General features: G+C 43.0%; 1 protein-coding gene across 1 annotated transcript; it reads right to left on the minus strand.

Annotated features, from left to right (window-relative positions):
* Positions 1-11858, minus strand: LOC143730906 (uncharacterized). The gene is made up of 7 exons (XM_077221478.1): positions 11732-11858; positions 11250-11464; positions 9582-9698; positions 9415-9471; positions 8986-9216; positions 460-579; positions 1-362 (listed from the first exon to the last, which is right to left on the minus strand). The coding sequence occupies exons 2-7, from the start codon at positions 11421-11423 to the stop codon at positions 297-299; spliced, it is 765 nt and encodes a 254-aa protein (XP_077077593.1). The 5' UTR covers positions 11424-11464; positions 11732-11858; the 3' UTR covers positions 1-296.
* Positions 11859-14149: the final 2291 nt, after the last annotated feature.

A 14149-nucleotide genomic window follows, 5' to 3' on the forward strand; every position in this document is an offset into this window, starting at 1 on the left:
TTGTTTATGCCAAAGTGTTTCAATCATTTATTTAAAAAAAAGAACAGCCCCAAAGATCACAACAAAATTGAAAATGGAAATAAAAGGTAACACCCATTAATCTATATATTTAGAGATCAACTTTTTAAAGGGGAAAAAAATAAGTCTAATTAAACATGTAATTTAATGAGTACAGTGTTGCAGATGGAGGGCATCAATCATTTCACTACAATATTGAGACAATATTGAAATGCCATTCCATTCCATTACAAAAAAAAAGAATAACTGTTTATTATGTGTGTGTTATTCTTTTCTCTCTAACATGCAGGAGCGACAGCAGCGTCCTCCAGGAGCGGCTTGTGAAGTTCTGGATCCTCCACGGACTGCAAAACCACAAACAAACATGAACACACAGATCAGCTCTCAGAATCGTCATGATCACAGTGGATTTGACTGATAGTGTTGATGATGATACAGTACCTTTGCATCTTCATCCTTCTCGCACAAAGCTTTCCCAGTTAAAACACAGAAACTGATGTTCACACAGAGCTGAAGGACCGACAACACTATCATCATGATATCTAGTCCTAAGAAGCCCATCTAGAGGTGGGTAAACATAATGATTTTAGATATACAAAGACAGGGAGAAAGTGCAACATGCAACATGGAGTCAATTGCCAACTGTCCCAAATGACACACTTTACACTGCACTTATACACTATGTACATGCACCATGCTCTCAGCCGTGAAATGTATGAATTTTATAAGGTTATTTCATCAACCAGCATTGGATCAGAGTCTGATCAGAATCAGAATCAGAAAGAGCTTTATTGCCAAGTGTGCTTGCACACACAAGGAATTTGTTTTGGTATTGAGGCTTCCAGTGGACATATACAAATACAAATACAACATGAAACATAATACTACAAATTATAAGAATAAAAAATAAAAATATAAATATATGAGAATAAAACTATCACAGTTGGGTTTAGTCAGAATAGACATTTTCAGATTTACAGATTATGAACCTATTTACAGTGTTTTGAATAATATAAATAAATAAATCTACATATGAGTATCACCTGAGTTGTAGGATATTGCACTAAACAGTGGGAGTATTGCACTTACAGGCATATGCCTTGGGAGGAGTGTTAACTGTTCAGGAGGGAAATGGCCTGTGGGAAGAAACTGTTCCTGTGCCGAGATGTTCTTGTGGCCAGTGATCTGAGTCTCCGTCTTGACGGTAACAGTTCAAACAGGTGGTGTCCAGGGTGAGTGGAGTCTGTGATGATTTTACCTGCTCTCTTCCTCACTCTGGAAGAGTACAGGTCCTGGAGGTTTGGCAGGGGGGCACCAATGATCCTCTCCGCAGTCCGGACTGTCCGTTGTAGTCTCCTGATGTCTGATTTGGTAGCTGAACCAAACCAGACAGTGATGGAAGTGCACAAGACAGACTCAATGACGGCTGAGTAGAACTGAATCAGCAGATCCTGTGGCAGGTTGAACTTCCTAGCCCCTCTCCCTCCGCTATGTAGCTAATGCCAACATTCCTCTCTTTGTTTTTTCAGTTAATTAAGTGCATCATCCGGGTATTTAAAGTGCATTTTTGGAATTTTCCGTGAATACACTTCTTATACTACAAAACGGCATATAATAGTGCACAAGTATGCGAATTGGGATGCACCTAGTGTTCTGAGACGCACGCTTAGGACTGCACGTGTGCATTGACTGGTCTTGCCTGAAAAAATAAGCTTTTTAAAACACTATTTGAGCACAAGAAACAACATTTGTTGGACAGTTAATGTTGGATTTTTTTAAAATATGTTTTTTAAATGTGAGTGTTGCGAGTAGTTTTTAGAAATTTCAGTAGATTGATGTAAATAGGACTTGGTCTTGGATTCCCGAAATAGAAAGTAAAAACTCCATTCATTTTTTCTCCATGGGGAAATTGATTTTGACTGGTAGGCTAACTTATAAACCCTACTGTGAGCTACAAGGTTGTTAATCGATGGTATTTGCTTCTGTTGGGGCCGTCATCCCACATATTTCAAATTATTTTGAAAGTAATCGTTTTTAACAGATGAATCCGTGGTGAAAAACGTACTCAGTTACTAACGTAACCTCGGTTCTCTCTAGAGAAGGAACGAGTACTGCGTAATATCTTACCCTATGGGGGGAAACCTCTTTTCCACGAGATATTGAAGCCAAAAATTATCCTTAATTTTGAATTAATGTAAAACACTGTGCGGCAGCATGCAGACATAGGCAAGACGGCTCGCGCGCCTATTGGCTGCCCTGCGGCAACAGCAGCAGACTATCGAGAGAGGCCCTGCGTGACGTGATACCCAATGGGACCCATTTCGTCACGTCCCGCCAGAATAGGCGTGGCCTTGGCCTATAAATACGCTCGACAGGCTGATACAAACTGGTTTTCATCACTGAAGCGAACCAGCGCTGTTGTATGCACGGCAAGATACGCAGCACTCGTTCCCTCTCTAGAGAGAACCGAGGTTACGTTAGTAACCAAGTACTTTCTCATACAAGATTATCTCTCGTACTGCGTAATATCTTACGCTATGGGGAACACAATGCAACACGCCGTGCATACTGGGATCCGACACCAAAGTCCCAAGGGCAGTAGCCTGGGGCCCATATAGTGCATAATCACCGTGGACTCACAGAGAGTCGGAGAAGAGAGGCTACAAGCATCATTCCCCATGAAATAGCATCCCACAGGAGCTAGTTATGTTAACAGTGTTTCACGCAGAAAGGGTGAACGTGTTCAGCCTGAACTGGGTATAAGTACGGGTTATTCAACACCCATGGAGCTGTTCTATCGATCAGTGAGGGATGCACAAGCAAAACTCAGCATTCTGTGCCGGCGCAGCGAGGCAGGTAGTACTGAATTCTAGACCGACCGCAGCTTGGCCTGCAAGGCGGGAACCTCTAGGTTTTAAAACCTTATAAATGTAGACGGCGAGGCCCAGCCTGCCGCCATACAGATATCCTGCAAGGAAATCCCACTAGACCACGCCTACAACGAGGCCACGCCTCTCGTGGAGTGCGCTCTGACACCCAAAGGACACTGCAGGCCCTTAGAAGTGTAAGCCAGCGCTATGGCATCGACTATCCATCTGAATAGGCTCTGTTTTGATGCGGCCAGTCCCTTGGAGCGTCCGCCGAACAAACATAGAGCTGCTCGGTCTGTCTGAAGACAGACGAGCGGGATACATAAGCTCTCAGTGCCCTGACAGGGCAAAGGAGATTCGCATCCTCCTTCTCATCATGAACCGGGAGGGCGCACAGGAAAATAACCTGGGCCCTGAACGGTGTGTTGAGGGATTTGGGCACGTACCCGTGCCTTGGTTTGAGTATGACTTTTGAGTCATTAGGCCCAAACTCCATACATGATGCGCTTACAGAGAGCGCTTGTAAGTCCCCTATGCGCTTGACTGAAGCGAGAGCCATAAGAAACACCGTTTTGAAAGACAGATGTTTCATGTCTGACAAATGGATTGGCTCGAATGGGGCACCTTTCATGGCTTCCAAAACCGTAGAAAGGTCCCACACATGGACTGAGGGGGGTCTGGGAGGATTCAGCCTCCGAGCTCCCCTGAGGAATCGCACGACCAGGTCGTTTTTCCCCAGTGACTGGCCAGACGTCGGTTTTGCAAACGCCGCTATGGCCGCCACGTATACTTTGAGCGTGGATGGGGTCCTGCCCTTATCCAACAGCTCCTGAAGGAAGGAGAGCATTTCCGTGACCCCGCAGTCTACAGGTGAAAAGCCCTGAGCTTGACACCAGGCAGAGAACACAGACCATTTCGAGGAATAGAGCCGTCTAGTAGACGGGGCTCTAGCCTGCGTGATCCTGTATAACACTCCCTCCGGGAGGTTAGCGGGTACCCGTTGATGGCCCATGCATGTTGGGACCATAATTCCGGGCGAGGATGCCAAATCGAGCCCTTTGCCTGAAAGAGGAGGTCTCTCCTCACCGGTATAGGCCACGGGGGAGTGCTGGTCAGCCGCATTAGGACTGGGAACCAAATCTGGTTCGTCCAGAGCGGAGCCACGAGCAGCACTGGGCATCCGTTTTCCCTGATTCGTTCCAGCACTTTTGAGGCAGGAGCGAGACGGGGGGGAAAGCATAGAGGGGGCAGCGGGGCCATACGTGGGCCAGCGCATCCCTGCTCTTGAGAAAAGTTCGGACAGTGAGCGTTCTCTTGGGACGCGAACAGGCCACTTGCGCTCTGCCGAATGTGTCCCACATTAGTCGGATCGTCTACGGATGCAGCGACCACTCCCCTGCTGGGACATTGTTTCTGGACAGACTGTGTCTGACGCCGCCCTGGCGATTTATGTATGCCACCACTGACATGTTGTCCGACCGGACCAAGACTTGGTGGCCTTTTAACTGGGGACAAAAGCGCCGTAGCGCGTTGTTGACTGCCAACAATTCTAGACAGTTTATGTGTAGAAGCTTCTCACGTTCTGACCACTGGCCAAAGAACGGTCTGCCCTCGAGCAGCGCTCCCCATCCCGAGATGGAGGCGTCCGTGGACACCACCTTTACACTCGAGGCAGTCCCCAAACTCACGCCTGACTGATACCAGTCGGCTATTTTTCAAGGTTCCAGAGCCGAAACGCATTCCATGTCGACCTTGAGGCGAAACAGACCAGAGGTCCATGCCCGGGTTGGAACTCGCGCTTTCAGCCATAGCTGCAGTGGGCGCATGGGAAGCAGGCCCAGCCGAAGTACCGAAGATGCTGAGGCCATGTGGCCCAGCATTTTCTGAAACCTTTTGAGGGGACTATAGAGCCGCAGCGGAAGGATTTCGCGGAGCGCTGAATGTCCAGTCCGCGCTCCGGCGACGGACGTGCTGTCATAGACAGCAAGTCCAGCACTGTTCCCAGAAAATACATTTTCTGGCTGGGAAACAGCGAACTAATCGCTCAATTGACTGTGAGACCCAGATTCTCGAGATGCTCGAGTAATGTGGTTCTGTGTTCTATGAGCTCTGAGTGTGATCGAGCTAGAATCAGCCAATCGTTCAAGTAGTTCAAGACTCGCATGCCCTGAAGTCTCAGGGGTGCGAGAGCCGCGTCCATGCACTTCGTAAATGTACGGGGTGCCAGGGACAGGCCGAACGGCAGGACTGTGTATTAATATGCCTGGCCCTCGAAGGCGAATCTCAAGAATTGCCTGTGACGTGACGCTATTTGTATTTGAAAATAGGCATCTTTCAGATCTATTGACATAAACCAGTCTCCCTGGCGAAATTGCGCGAGGATTTTCCTGGTTGTCAGCATTCTGAACTGGCGCTTCACAAGCGCTCTGTTCAGGTGCCGTAGATCTAGAATGGGTCTGAGACCCCCGTCTTTTTTCTTTACCAGAAAATATCTGCTGTATAGCCCCCATTCGCTCTGAGATAAAGGTTCTATGTTCCCTTTGCTCAGTAGTTTCACTATTTCGGCTCGAAGTAGATGAGATTCTTCGTTGTTTACCGTGGTTTCGACTTACGCCATGTAACGGCGGAGACGTCGAGCGAACTGCAGCGAATAGCCTCTTTTTATAGTGTTCAACACCCATTCTGATACCCTGGGAAGCTTTGCCCACGCATCTGCGTGAATAGCTAGAGGTAGAATGAAATCCGGGCTCTGGCCGCGGCATAGCGGCGGCCGCAGAGCTTCGGTGTGCTGAGACATAAACACTGTGTTTACAGTGTGCGAGGCGGGGGGCGCGCCGATCACGGCGGGCAGCCTTGTCGTGCTCGATTTCTCTATGACCGATTGTGGAGAGAGAGCGAGCGGGACAAACCCCCGTGGGGTTGAGCGTGTCTGTGAGGGAATGTGGGCGCGGGACAGCGGGCACACTCACTGCACTGAGAACACCGTCGGCTTGTGCTGACTGAATGTGTGTTGGTTTCGTTTTTAAAGAAACCGTGGGACACACATTGTGTAGTGTTTGTGGGCACTGTGTCGTGGGCACCTTCACTAAAAAAAAAATTTCTTTTTTTTTTTGCACAATCGACATGAGTCGATTTTATTTATGCTAGCCCTTAACTGTGGTGGGCTGTGTCTGTGTGTTGGAATGGGCACTGAGACCTGGGCATTCTTACAACACTCATAACACCATCGGCCGTGGCCGGAATTCCAGAAAATACGCTCTTTTTGGGATTTATCTGAGTCGCCGTAAAAATGGCGTTTGTGTGCAGGCAAGCGGGCTGTGGTACCCGCTTGTTTACTGCAAAATACACTGGAACAGTCACATTGTTTGGAACTGAACGAGCGAGAAGTTTCGGTGGAGTCTGGCCGCGGCGAGACTTAAACACTGTGGGCCTTAGCTGACTGTCTGTATGTTGGTTTCTTTTACAGAAAACGTGGCACATGCAGTGTGTATTGTTTGTGGGCACTGGGTTGTGGGCACATTCACTACATTTAATGCACAATTGACATGAGTCGATCTGATTTGTGCGAGCCCTGCACTGTGGCGGGCTGTGTTTGTGTGTAGAAATGAACAATGGGCTGTGGGCATTTTTATTACACTCATAACACCATCGGCTGTGCCTGGAATACCAGAACATACACTGCTTATATGATTTTTCTGGGTCGCCGTGGAAACGGCATATGTGTGCAGGCAAGCGGGCCGTGGTACCGGCTTCTTTACTGCAAAATACACTGGAACAGTCGCATTTTTTTGGAACTGAACGAGCGGATAAAAGACCGTCATCACAGTTTTGTGTGTGTCGGCGTTTGTTTGCAGGCGTGCGTGTTATACAACAGGCTCATTGCTGCAATATTGACATTTTCAGCCGCACAAACTAAGAGGAGCTGAGAAATGTTTGAGAAATGGAGATTGGTCCGGCCTCGGCGGGACTAAAACACATTCTTTCCTCATTTCGCCGGTGACGCACGCCCACGGGGGGCGTCGAGCAGATAAGAGAGCGCCATCACAGTTCTGTGTCTGTCGGCATTTGTTTGCAGGCGTGCGTGTTATACAACAGGCTCACTGCTGCAATATTGACATTTTCAGCCGCTCAAACTAAGAGGAGCTAAGAAATGTTTGAGAAATGGAGATTGGTCCGGCCTCGGCGGGACTAAAACACACTCTTTCCTCATTTCGCCAGTGACGCACGCCCACGGGGGGCGGGGTAGCTTTCTTATAACGTAAAGAAAGCTAGCCGCGGTTTTGATGCTGGCCCGTTTCCCTGACGACTCGTGGGCAGAAGGGGGGAGGTCCACAGAGCTCGCCCCATCCTCACTGTCCGACGCCAGGATAGAGCAGCTGGCCTTCTCTACAGATGCAGCTATCTCGTCGTCATAATGGCGGAGGCGGCGGCGCGCGGCGGCCGTTGTCCGTCAGTGAGCGACTCGATTGAAGCTGGTGAAGCTGGCGGGCGAACCGGCGAGCTTTCACGGGCTGGAGAAGGCTCGGGGACCCGCTGAGTACGGCGCTTTACGGCGCGGCACTACAGCGGGCGGGAGTGCAGACTCGGAGAAAAAATGCCAGGCGAGTCCTCAGAGTCACCATGGCAATAGCTCGCTCAGCGAGCGCGAGAGGTGCATGATCCTTACCCAGGTGGGAAACGCAGATGAAATGGCGGTCCCCGTCGCTGAGTGCGGCTCGGCACGAGCCACAGGAATGAAGCATCTTTAAAAAGACGCTGCTCTTTTAGATAAAGAGAGAGAGAGTGTGAGTCACAACGGTGAACACACACTCTCGGCAGAGTAAAAGGATATTGACGCTGGAAAGCGTAGCAGGTACGGCGGCTGAAGGCGGCGAGGTGAAGGCCAGCGACTTCAGACTCGAAGGCATGTCCCGCTGAAGGCTTACTATCAGACGGCGCGGCTTCTCACTCCGGATCCAGCGATGCAGTAGTGCTTCGCTGAAGAGATGAAAATCAGTTTGTATCACCCTGTCGAGCGTATTTATAGGCCAAGGCGACGCCTATTCTGGCGGGACGTGATGAAATGGGTCCCTATTGGGTATCACGTCACGCAGGGCCTCTCTCGATAGGCTGCTGCTGTTGCCGCAGGGCAAACAATAGGCGCGCGAGCCGTCTTGCCTATGTCTGCATGCTTCCGCACAGCGTTTTACATTAATTCAAAATTACGGATAATTTTTGGCTTCAATCTCTCGTGGAAAAGAGGTTTTCCCCCATAGCGTAAGATATTACGCAGTATGAGAGATACTCTCGTAAGAGAACTACATTACCTTTGATGGCCAATCAGAGAGTTGAAACAGACGAAACACTCCAAAATAGCTCTTTAGCTCCGCCTACTCCCATAAAGCACTGCGAATGACTAAACCGAGTCAGTCTCCCTACACTCTAAAAATACTTAAATATTTGTATATATCTGCATATTTTGCAATAAACTTAAAATATATCATTTTTATTTATATAATCTTAAGTGAATAGTTTTATATTTTCTACATCGTTTTTTTTAATCTGATTATACTGTTCACAATGCTTCTAAGAATTGTAATTCTTTTCCTCATTAAAGATGTTAAAAACAGTCTTGTACCTTTGTCTGCCTTTTTTACTTTAAATCAAAGTTTTTATAATGTTATGATTCACCTCGTAGCTGTTTGACTTGGTTCATGGCTTTATAGCTCTTTAACAAAGACTTTTTAAAAATCAATGGGAGAAATTAATGGTAAAAAATACTTCTGGAACCAGTGGCGTTGAAAAAGTGGACAGGCTTTGTTTTTGCACTCTATAGTTGCCTGGAGACATTGCAAAAATGGCTGCCGAGTAAACAGACTTTCCTTGAAAGTGACTTTTTAGTGTCAACTTATTAAAATGAAAATCATCCATAAAGCCTGTAAGAAATTTAAATCCCTATTCAGAAGACCTGGAATATAGTGCATCATTTATGAACCTCTATTATGGTGCATTTTTTTCATTTTGGAGCTTGGCATTACATGGAAAGAAGTGACCAAGAAATTTCTTTTTGTGTTTTTGGAAAACTAGCTTGTCTTACCACCATCTAAAGAATCATTACCTTAATGAGATTCTTGTAGTACAGACAGGCCTCTGTTTTACTTCTCTCTTCAGGGGAAGGCGTTAGGTAACGATCATAACTATCATAGCCTGAATAAGAATTGTAGCGTTCTTGACAAGTATCGTAGTAGTAGTATCCATTATGACCAGTGGCAAGGTCCACTGAATACAGTGCAGCACCTGTGATAGCCAGTGCAGCACAAACTACATTCAGAATCATTCCGATGACCAGCTGTAAAACACAAACAATATATATATATAGATATAGATAGATAGATAGATAGATAGATAGATAGATAGATAGATAGATAGATAGATAGATAGATAGATAGATAGATAGATCGATAGATAGATAGGTAGACAGATAATATAATATAAACTTGCAAAAGTGGAAATGTCAAAAACACAGATTCCTTTGATAGAAACTTACCAGACAAGAAGAGGGAAACTTAGCTGCAAGAATACACACGATTCCAGCTACAAAGAACTAATAGACAAAAGCAAACAAAAACATCAGTGCATTTTCTCTTTCTTTCTAATTTGCTTTAGATTTTGGATAAATCAAAAGAATGATACAATATGAGACCCAAGTCTTACCATACTGCCGAGCCAAAAGGGTCCCATGGCCATTATATACATGCTCCAGTATAAGCCAAGGCATATAAACATGATCCCCACCACAATATTAAGGACACCAACAATGATCTGCACAATCTATGGAACAATATAACAATATTTTTTAAGCCACCAGCTATCAAGAATCTTAAAATAAGAACATAGTTGTCACAATGACATTGTAAGCCAACCAATCAAATTTTTGCTTTCGCTATGGACAGGCGAATTACTTCACGACAATTCCAAAATTTTGTAGGCTATATTGTTTGAATGAATTTAATTAGCTTGCATAAATATATTTGTAGCTAGAATGTAACTTTTCTAAAAGTTGTAGCTTGGCACTAAAAATTTTAAATAATTCAAAAACTGCATGTTTTTAAAATGTTTCTAATACATTGTACTGACAAGACCAACTGACCAAACAAATTGTGAAATGCTGTAAAACATTTTTAAGCATCTTAAATCTTAGGTATCTTTCCTACCCCCGATTTCACAGGCAAGGCTTGAGTCTAGTCCCAGACTACAATGCATGTTTGACCTGTCTTAACTCAAAGCAAACTGCACTGACAAATCTTAAAATATACAGTATTAGTGCCATTGTTTTTTCTCATGATGCACGCCAATGTTTTTTTTCTTCTTCTAAGGGATGTGTTTAAAAGCTACTTAAAGGGATACTCCACCAGTTTTTCTTATTAAACTATGTTATTCCCTTAATTAAGAAGAGTTGATACATACCTCTCTCGTCTCAGTGCATGCACTATATCGCTCTGTATTGCCGCAAAACTATGTTAGCACTTAGCTTAGCCCATGCATTAAATATGGGCCAAGCAGAGAAGCGACCAAACACTTCCACGTTTTCCCTATGTAAACACAGTTACTCGAGTAGTGTAACTTGACCTGGGCTGGTGACACAAAATAAACCGTTGCGCTTTTCTAAGCGTTTAAAATTGATGACTATATTGTATGGCGGAATACCATAACAAGTGCTTTTGAGCACTTCGACTTGGCGCAATAATATCTTCACTCGTGAAAAGTCCTCTTACCGGCTCCCGCTTCCTCTCGTTGTATTGACGGAAATGTCAGAGGGAGAGGAAGCGGGAGCCGGTAAGAGGACTTTTCACGAGTGAAGATATTATTGCGCCAAGTCGAAGTGCTCAAAAGCACTTGTTATGGTATTCCGCCATACAATATAGTCATCAATTTTAAACGCTTAGAAAAGCGCAACGGTTTATTTTGTGTCACCAGCCCAGGTCAAGTTACACTACTCGAGTAACTGTGTTTACATAGGGAAAACGTGGAAGTGTTTGGTCGCTTCTCTGCTTGGCCCATATTTAATGCATGGGCTAAGCTAAGTGCTAACATAGTTTTGCGGCAATACAGAGCGATATAGTGCACGCACTGAGACGAGAGAGGTATGCATCAACTCGTCTTAGTTAAGGGAATAACATAGTTTAATAAGAAAAACTGGTGGAGTATCCCTTTAAATGCCACAATTGAACAAAGGCTTAATCCTGGCTTAATCTAAGCCCTGTCTGTGAAACTGAGCCATAGTGTTTAAATAAATCTATCCACAGTAGCCTAAAATGGCAAGGCCATTGGCCTGAAAATCAAAAAAGGGTATTTTGCAATTACTGTAAGTGTCTGACTCACCCCAAGAGCTGTGTGGATGTTCGTCAGCTTTCCTTTCATATTCTGAGATACGAAACACACTGGACTGCAGCACAGATAAGCCAGAATCTGACACAGTACGGGCCATTTGCTCTTTGGGTTTGAGGAGACGGTGATGACCGTCAAACCCTCACCCTGAGACACTGTCAGAGACATACTTTCCACAGGTAACAATGGCTGATCCTCCTGTTTGTTTACTGCATGAAACAATAAGGACAACAAATAATTACTGGTCATCATTTTAGTATGTAGGCTACATAAATTCAATATATCAGGTTTGGAGGATACAGAGCATAGACATCAAAAATCCAACTGCTTGGTTTTCATAAAGGAAGTTGTGGTGCTGCAGGCTGTTTAACCATTCACAGTTTGTTCATTAATATTGCATGTATTGTCTTTTTGTTTTTAAGTTCATTATATTATTGTTCATTATCTTAAGAAACACACTATTAACTCAAACTCACCTTTTATGGCACGTCTATGTGAGTCTCAGTCAAGAATAAAGATGGTATGACTCTGCTGGGGGTTTTTTTAAGGCGGAGTTTTGTTTTTCCCCGTAAGTGACTTCCTCATAGCGTTCAAACAAGTATAACAGGAATGCTGTTCTTGTCATGATGACTTGGATTAATGTTTAATATGGGAGATGTACGCAATGTTGTTATTGATAAAAGTAACCAATCTTACAATCACTCCACAATGTTGAATCATATAAAATAAAGATTTAATGGGTTTAGGGCGAATTTGAAATGCACTGTAAATAATTGATTATTGTATACATTCAAACAGCGCCATCTATCTGCTGTTTATTGCTTTTACGGTATTGTGAGACTGGGTTTCCCAACAACACGTGACGTTTCCAAGTGGTCAAAATAGCTTAAATTTACAAATTAGTACTACATTGCAAATGATCTATTAACGGGTTAAGATTCTTTTTTTATGTAGGGCTATTTGGAGTTGAATACATCCTGTTTTAAATTTAGCCTATTATATATTATTGCTTTGTTCACACAATGCATTTAGAGTGAATTATTTGTTTTGTGTAAGGTTCATTAATATATGCGTACCAAGTATTCCATATCGTGCATCTTTCGTTCATGTTTTAATATATAAAGTGATTGAAGCTAATACCATGGATTAAAAAAGTAGGCTAATTAATTGCATTGCTTTATTTAGTTCAGAAACAATTATCATATAGCTAATACACCACATCAGACAGTTAAGAATATTAAAACGACACACCAATCAATAATTTACATTTTATACTATTATTTCCCAGCAAATGTGTGTTTTTATTGATGTAGCCTATTACTCCTGAAACATTAGGAAAGAATACTGATGTGATGGCTGTTTTACTATGAATCAAATATGCATATTACAACAGTTCAGCACTTGACTTTACATTATCAACTGAACTTATGTTTCACAGTGATTAGCTATAAACACTAATAGCCTCAAACATTTTCCATATGCAGTATTCACAACTGACAGAGTGACACTCAAAGACGAAACAAAAATTTGAAAAAGAATTTGTATATACATAAACATTTCTTAATTCAATATATCACATTGATAGCTATAGTTTCAAGGGGGGGGGGGGGGGTCTCTTTTTTTGGTTGTTTTGCATTGTTTTTGTGAAGAAATTATGAATAAAAACATTAATCAAATGTAACATGTAATTAAACCACAATTTTAAAATATTCAAATATATTAATATAAAAATAGTAACTTCTGGTAGTTGTTGAGACATACAGTAGATTTTATGCCCAAGTCTATTTATTTATTTTACCCCAAAATTTTACCCATCATTTAATCATGCTAATGTTATCCCAAACCCATAAGACAACAACGAATGTTATTATTGATTGACATAACACACCTGAAATATTGCTTTTATATAATTTGCCAGTTTAATTATCAATTGTCTGATCAAAGCAACCAGAACATTAATGTCTTGATAAACACATGGGACAAAAGTAAAGACTGAAACATATTAGGAAAATATGAGATACGTGCCGTCACATTACATTGCTAAAAATCATTTATAGCCTATAGTATAAAATACATTTCAGATAAAGTTTTCCTAAATTTTTTCCACCGGGCAAATAGTATTTTTAATTGCTTTATATTTTTAATGGAAACAGATATCCTTTTGTGCATTATTGATCATTATTTGCACGAAAACATTTTTCAGACCATGAGTTCTGCTATTATCAGGTGCTTAGCAATCCTCGCTGTAAAACACTAAAAACCAGCATTCTCGGTAATGATTTCATGTAGGCTTGGCTAATTTAAGTGCTTAACTCCATTAATGAGAATTTCATATTTAATCTAAATGTGTAAATAATTATTGTATTCGTTTAAACTGTTATTGTGAACATGCACTGTATTTATGATTAGGACTCGTCAGTCCCCCAGCTCACCATCGGTGTCGCGAAACTGCTCCGTCTCCAAATGGTTTGTAGGCTACTCATGTGTCAGAGTTTGCGTGCAGTTGGCCAAAATTTTCAGTCAAATTTGTTTTTATAAATCACAACTTATGTGTCGGGAGTGAAGTACGCTTCTTAATATTAAAATGATGGAGAGGCAACATGGCTGACCATGGAAATAATGGATAATGTTTTATTTCATATGACTCAAAAAATCAGTTATGAGCAGAAAAGGCTATTTTTCAATTTGATTTAGCTGAGCTTAGTCAAGACATGGTTTAAAAGTTAAAAGAAAAAAGCTCCCCAACCAGAAAAAAAAAGACCAGAAAATATAGTCAGACAATAATGCAGTGATTACAATTCTTTGTCTTTGACAACAGAACACTTCTGTCCCACTATTATGCTATATGCTAAATTTCTAAATGCGCTAAATGTAAAAATGACAGACTTAAATGC

This window comes from Siphateles boraxobius, unplaced genomic scaffold (genome assembly GCF_051911475.1).
Source record: "Siphateles boraxobius isolate OS27281-9 unplaced genomic scaffold, OSU_SipBor_1 84, whole genome shotgun sequence".
NCBI classification, from domain to species: Eukaryota; Metazoa; Chordata; class Actinopteri; order Cypriniformes; family Leuciscidae; genus Siphateles; species Siphateles boraxobius.

Excerpts from the sequence above, each read along its gene's own strand:
- LOC143730906 (XM_077221478.1), bottom strand. The coding sequence starts at position 11,423 with ATGTCTCTGACAGTGTCTCAGGGTGAGGGTTTGACGGTCATCACCGTC. Across the intron at positions 9,472-9,581 it reads CCTTTTGGCTCGGCAGTATG|TTCTTTGTAGCTGGAATCGT; the intron begins GTAAGACTTGGG and ends TTTGTCTATTAG. Across the intron at positions 580-8,985 it reads ACTACAAGAATCTCATTAAG|ATGGGCTTCTTAGGACTAGA; the intron begins GTAATGATTCTT and ends ACCCACCTCTAG.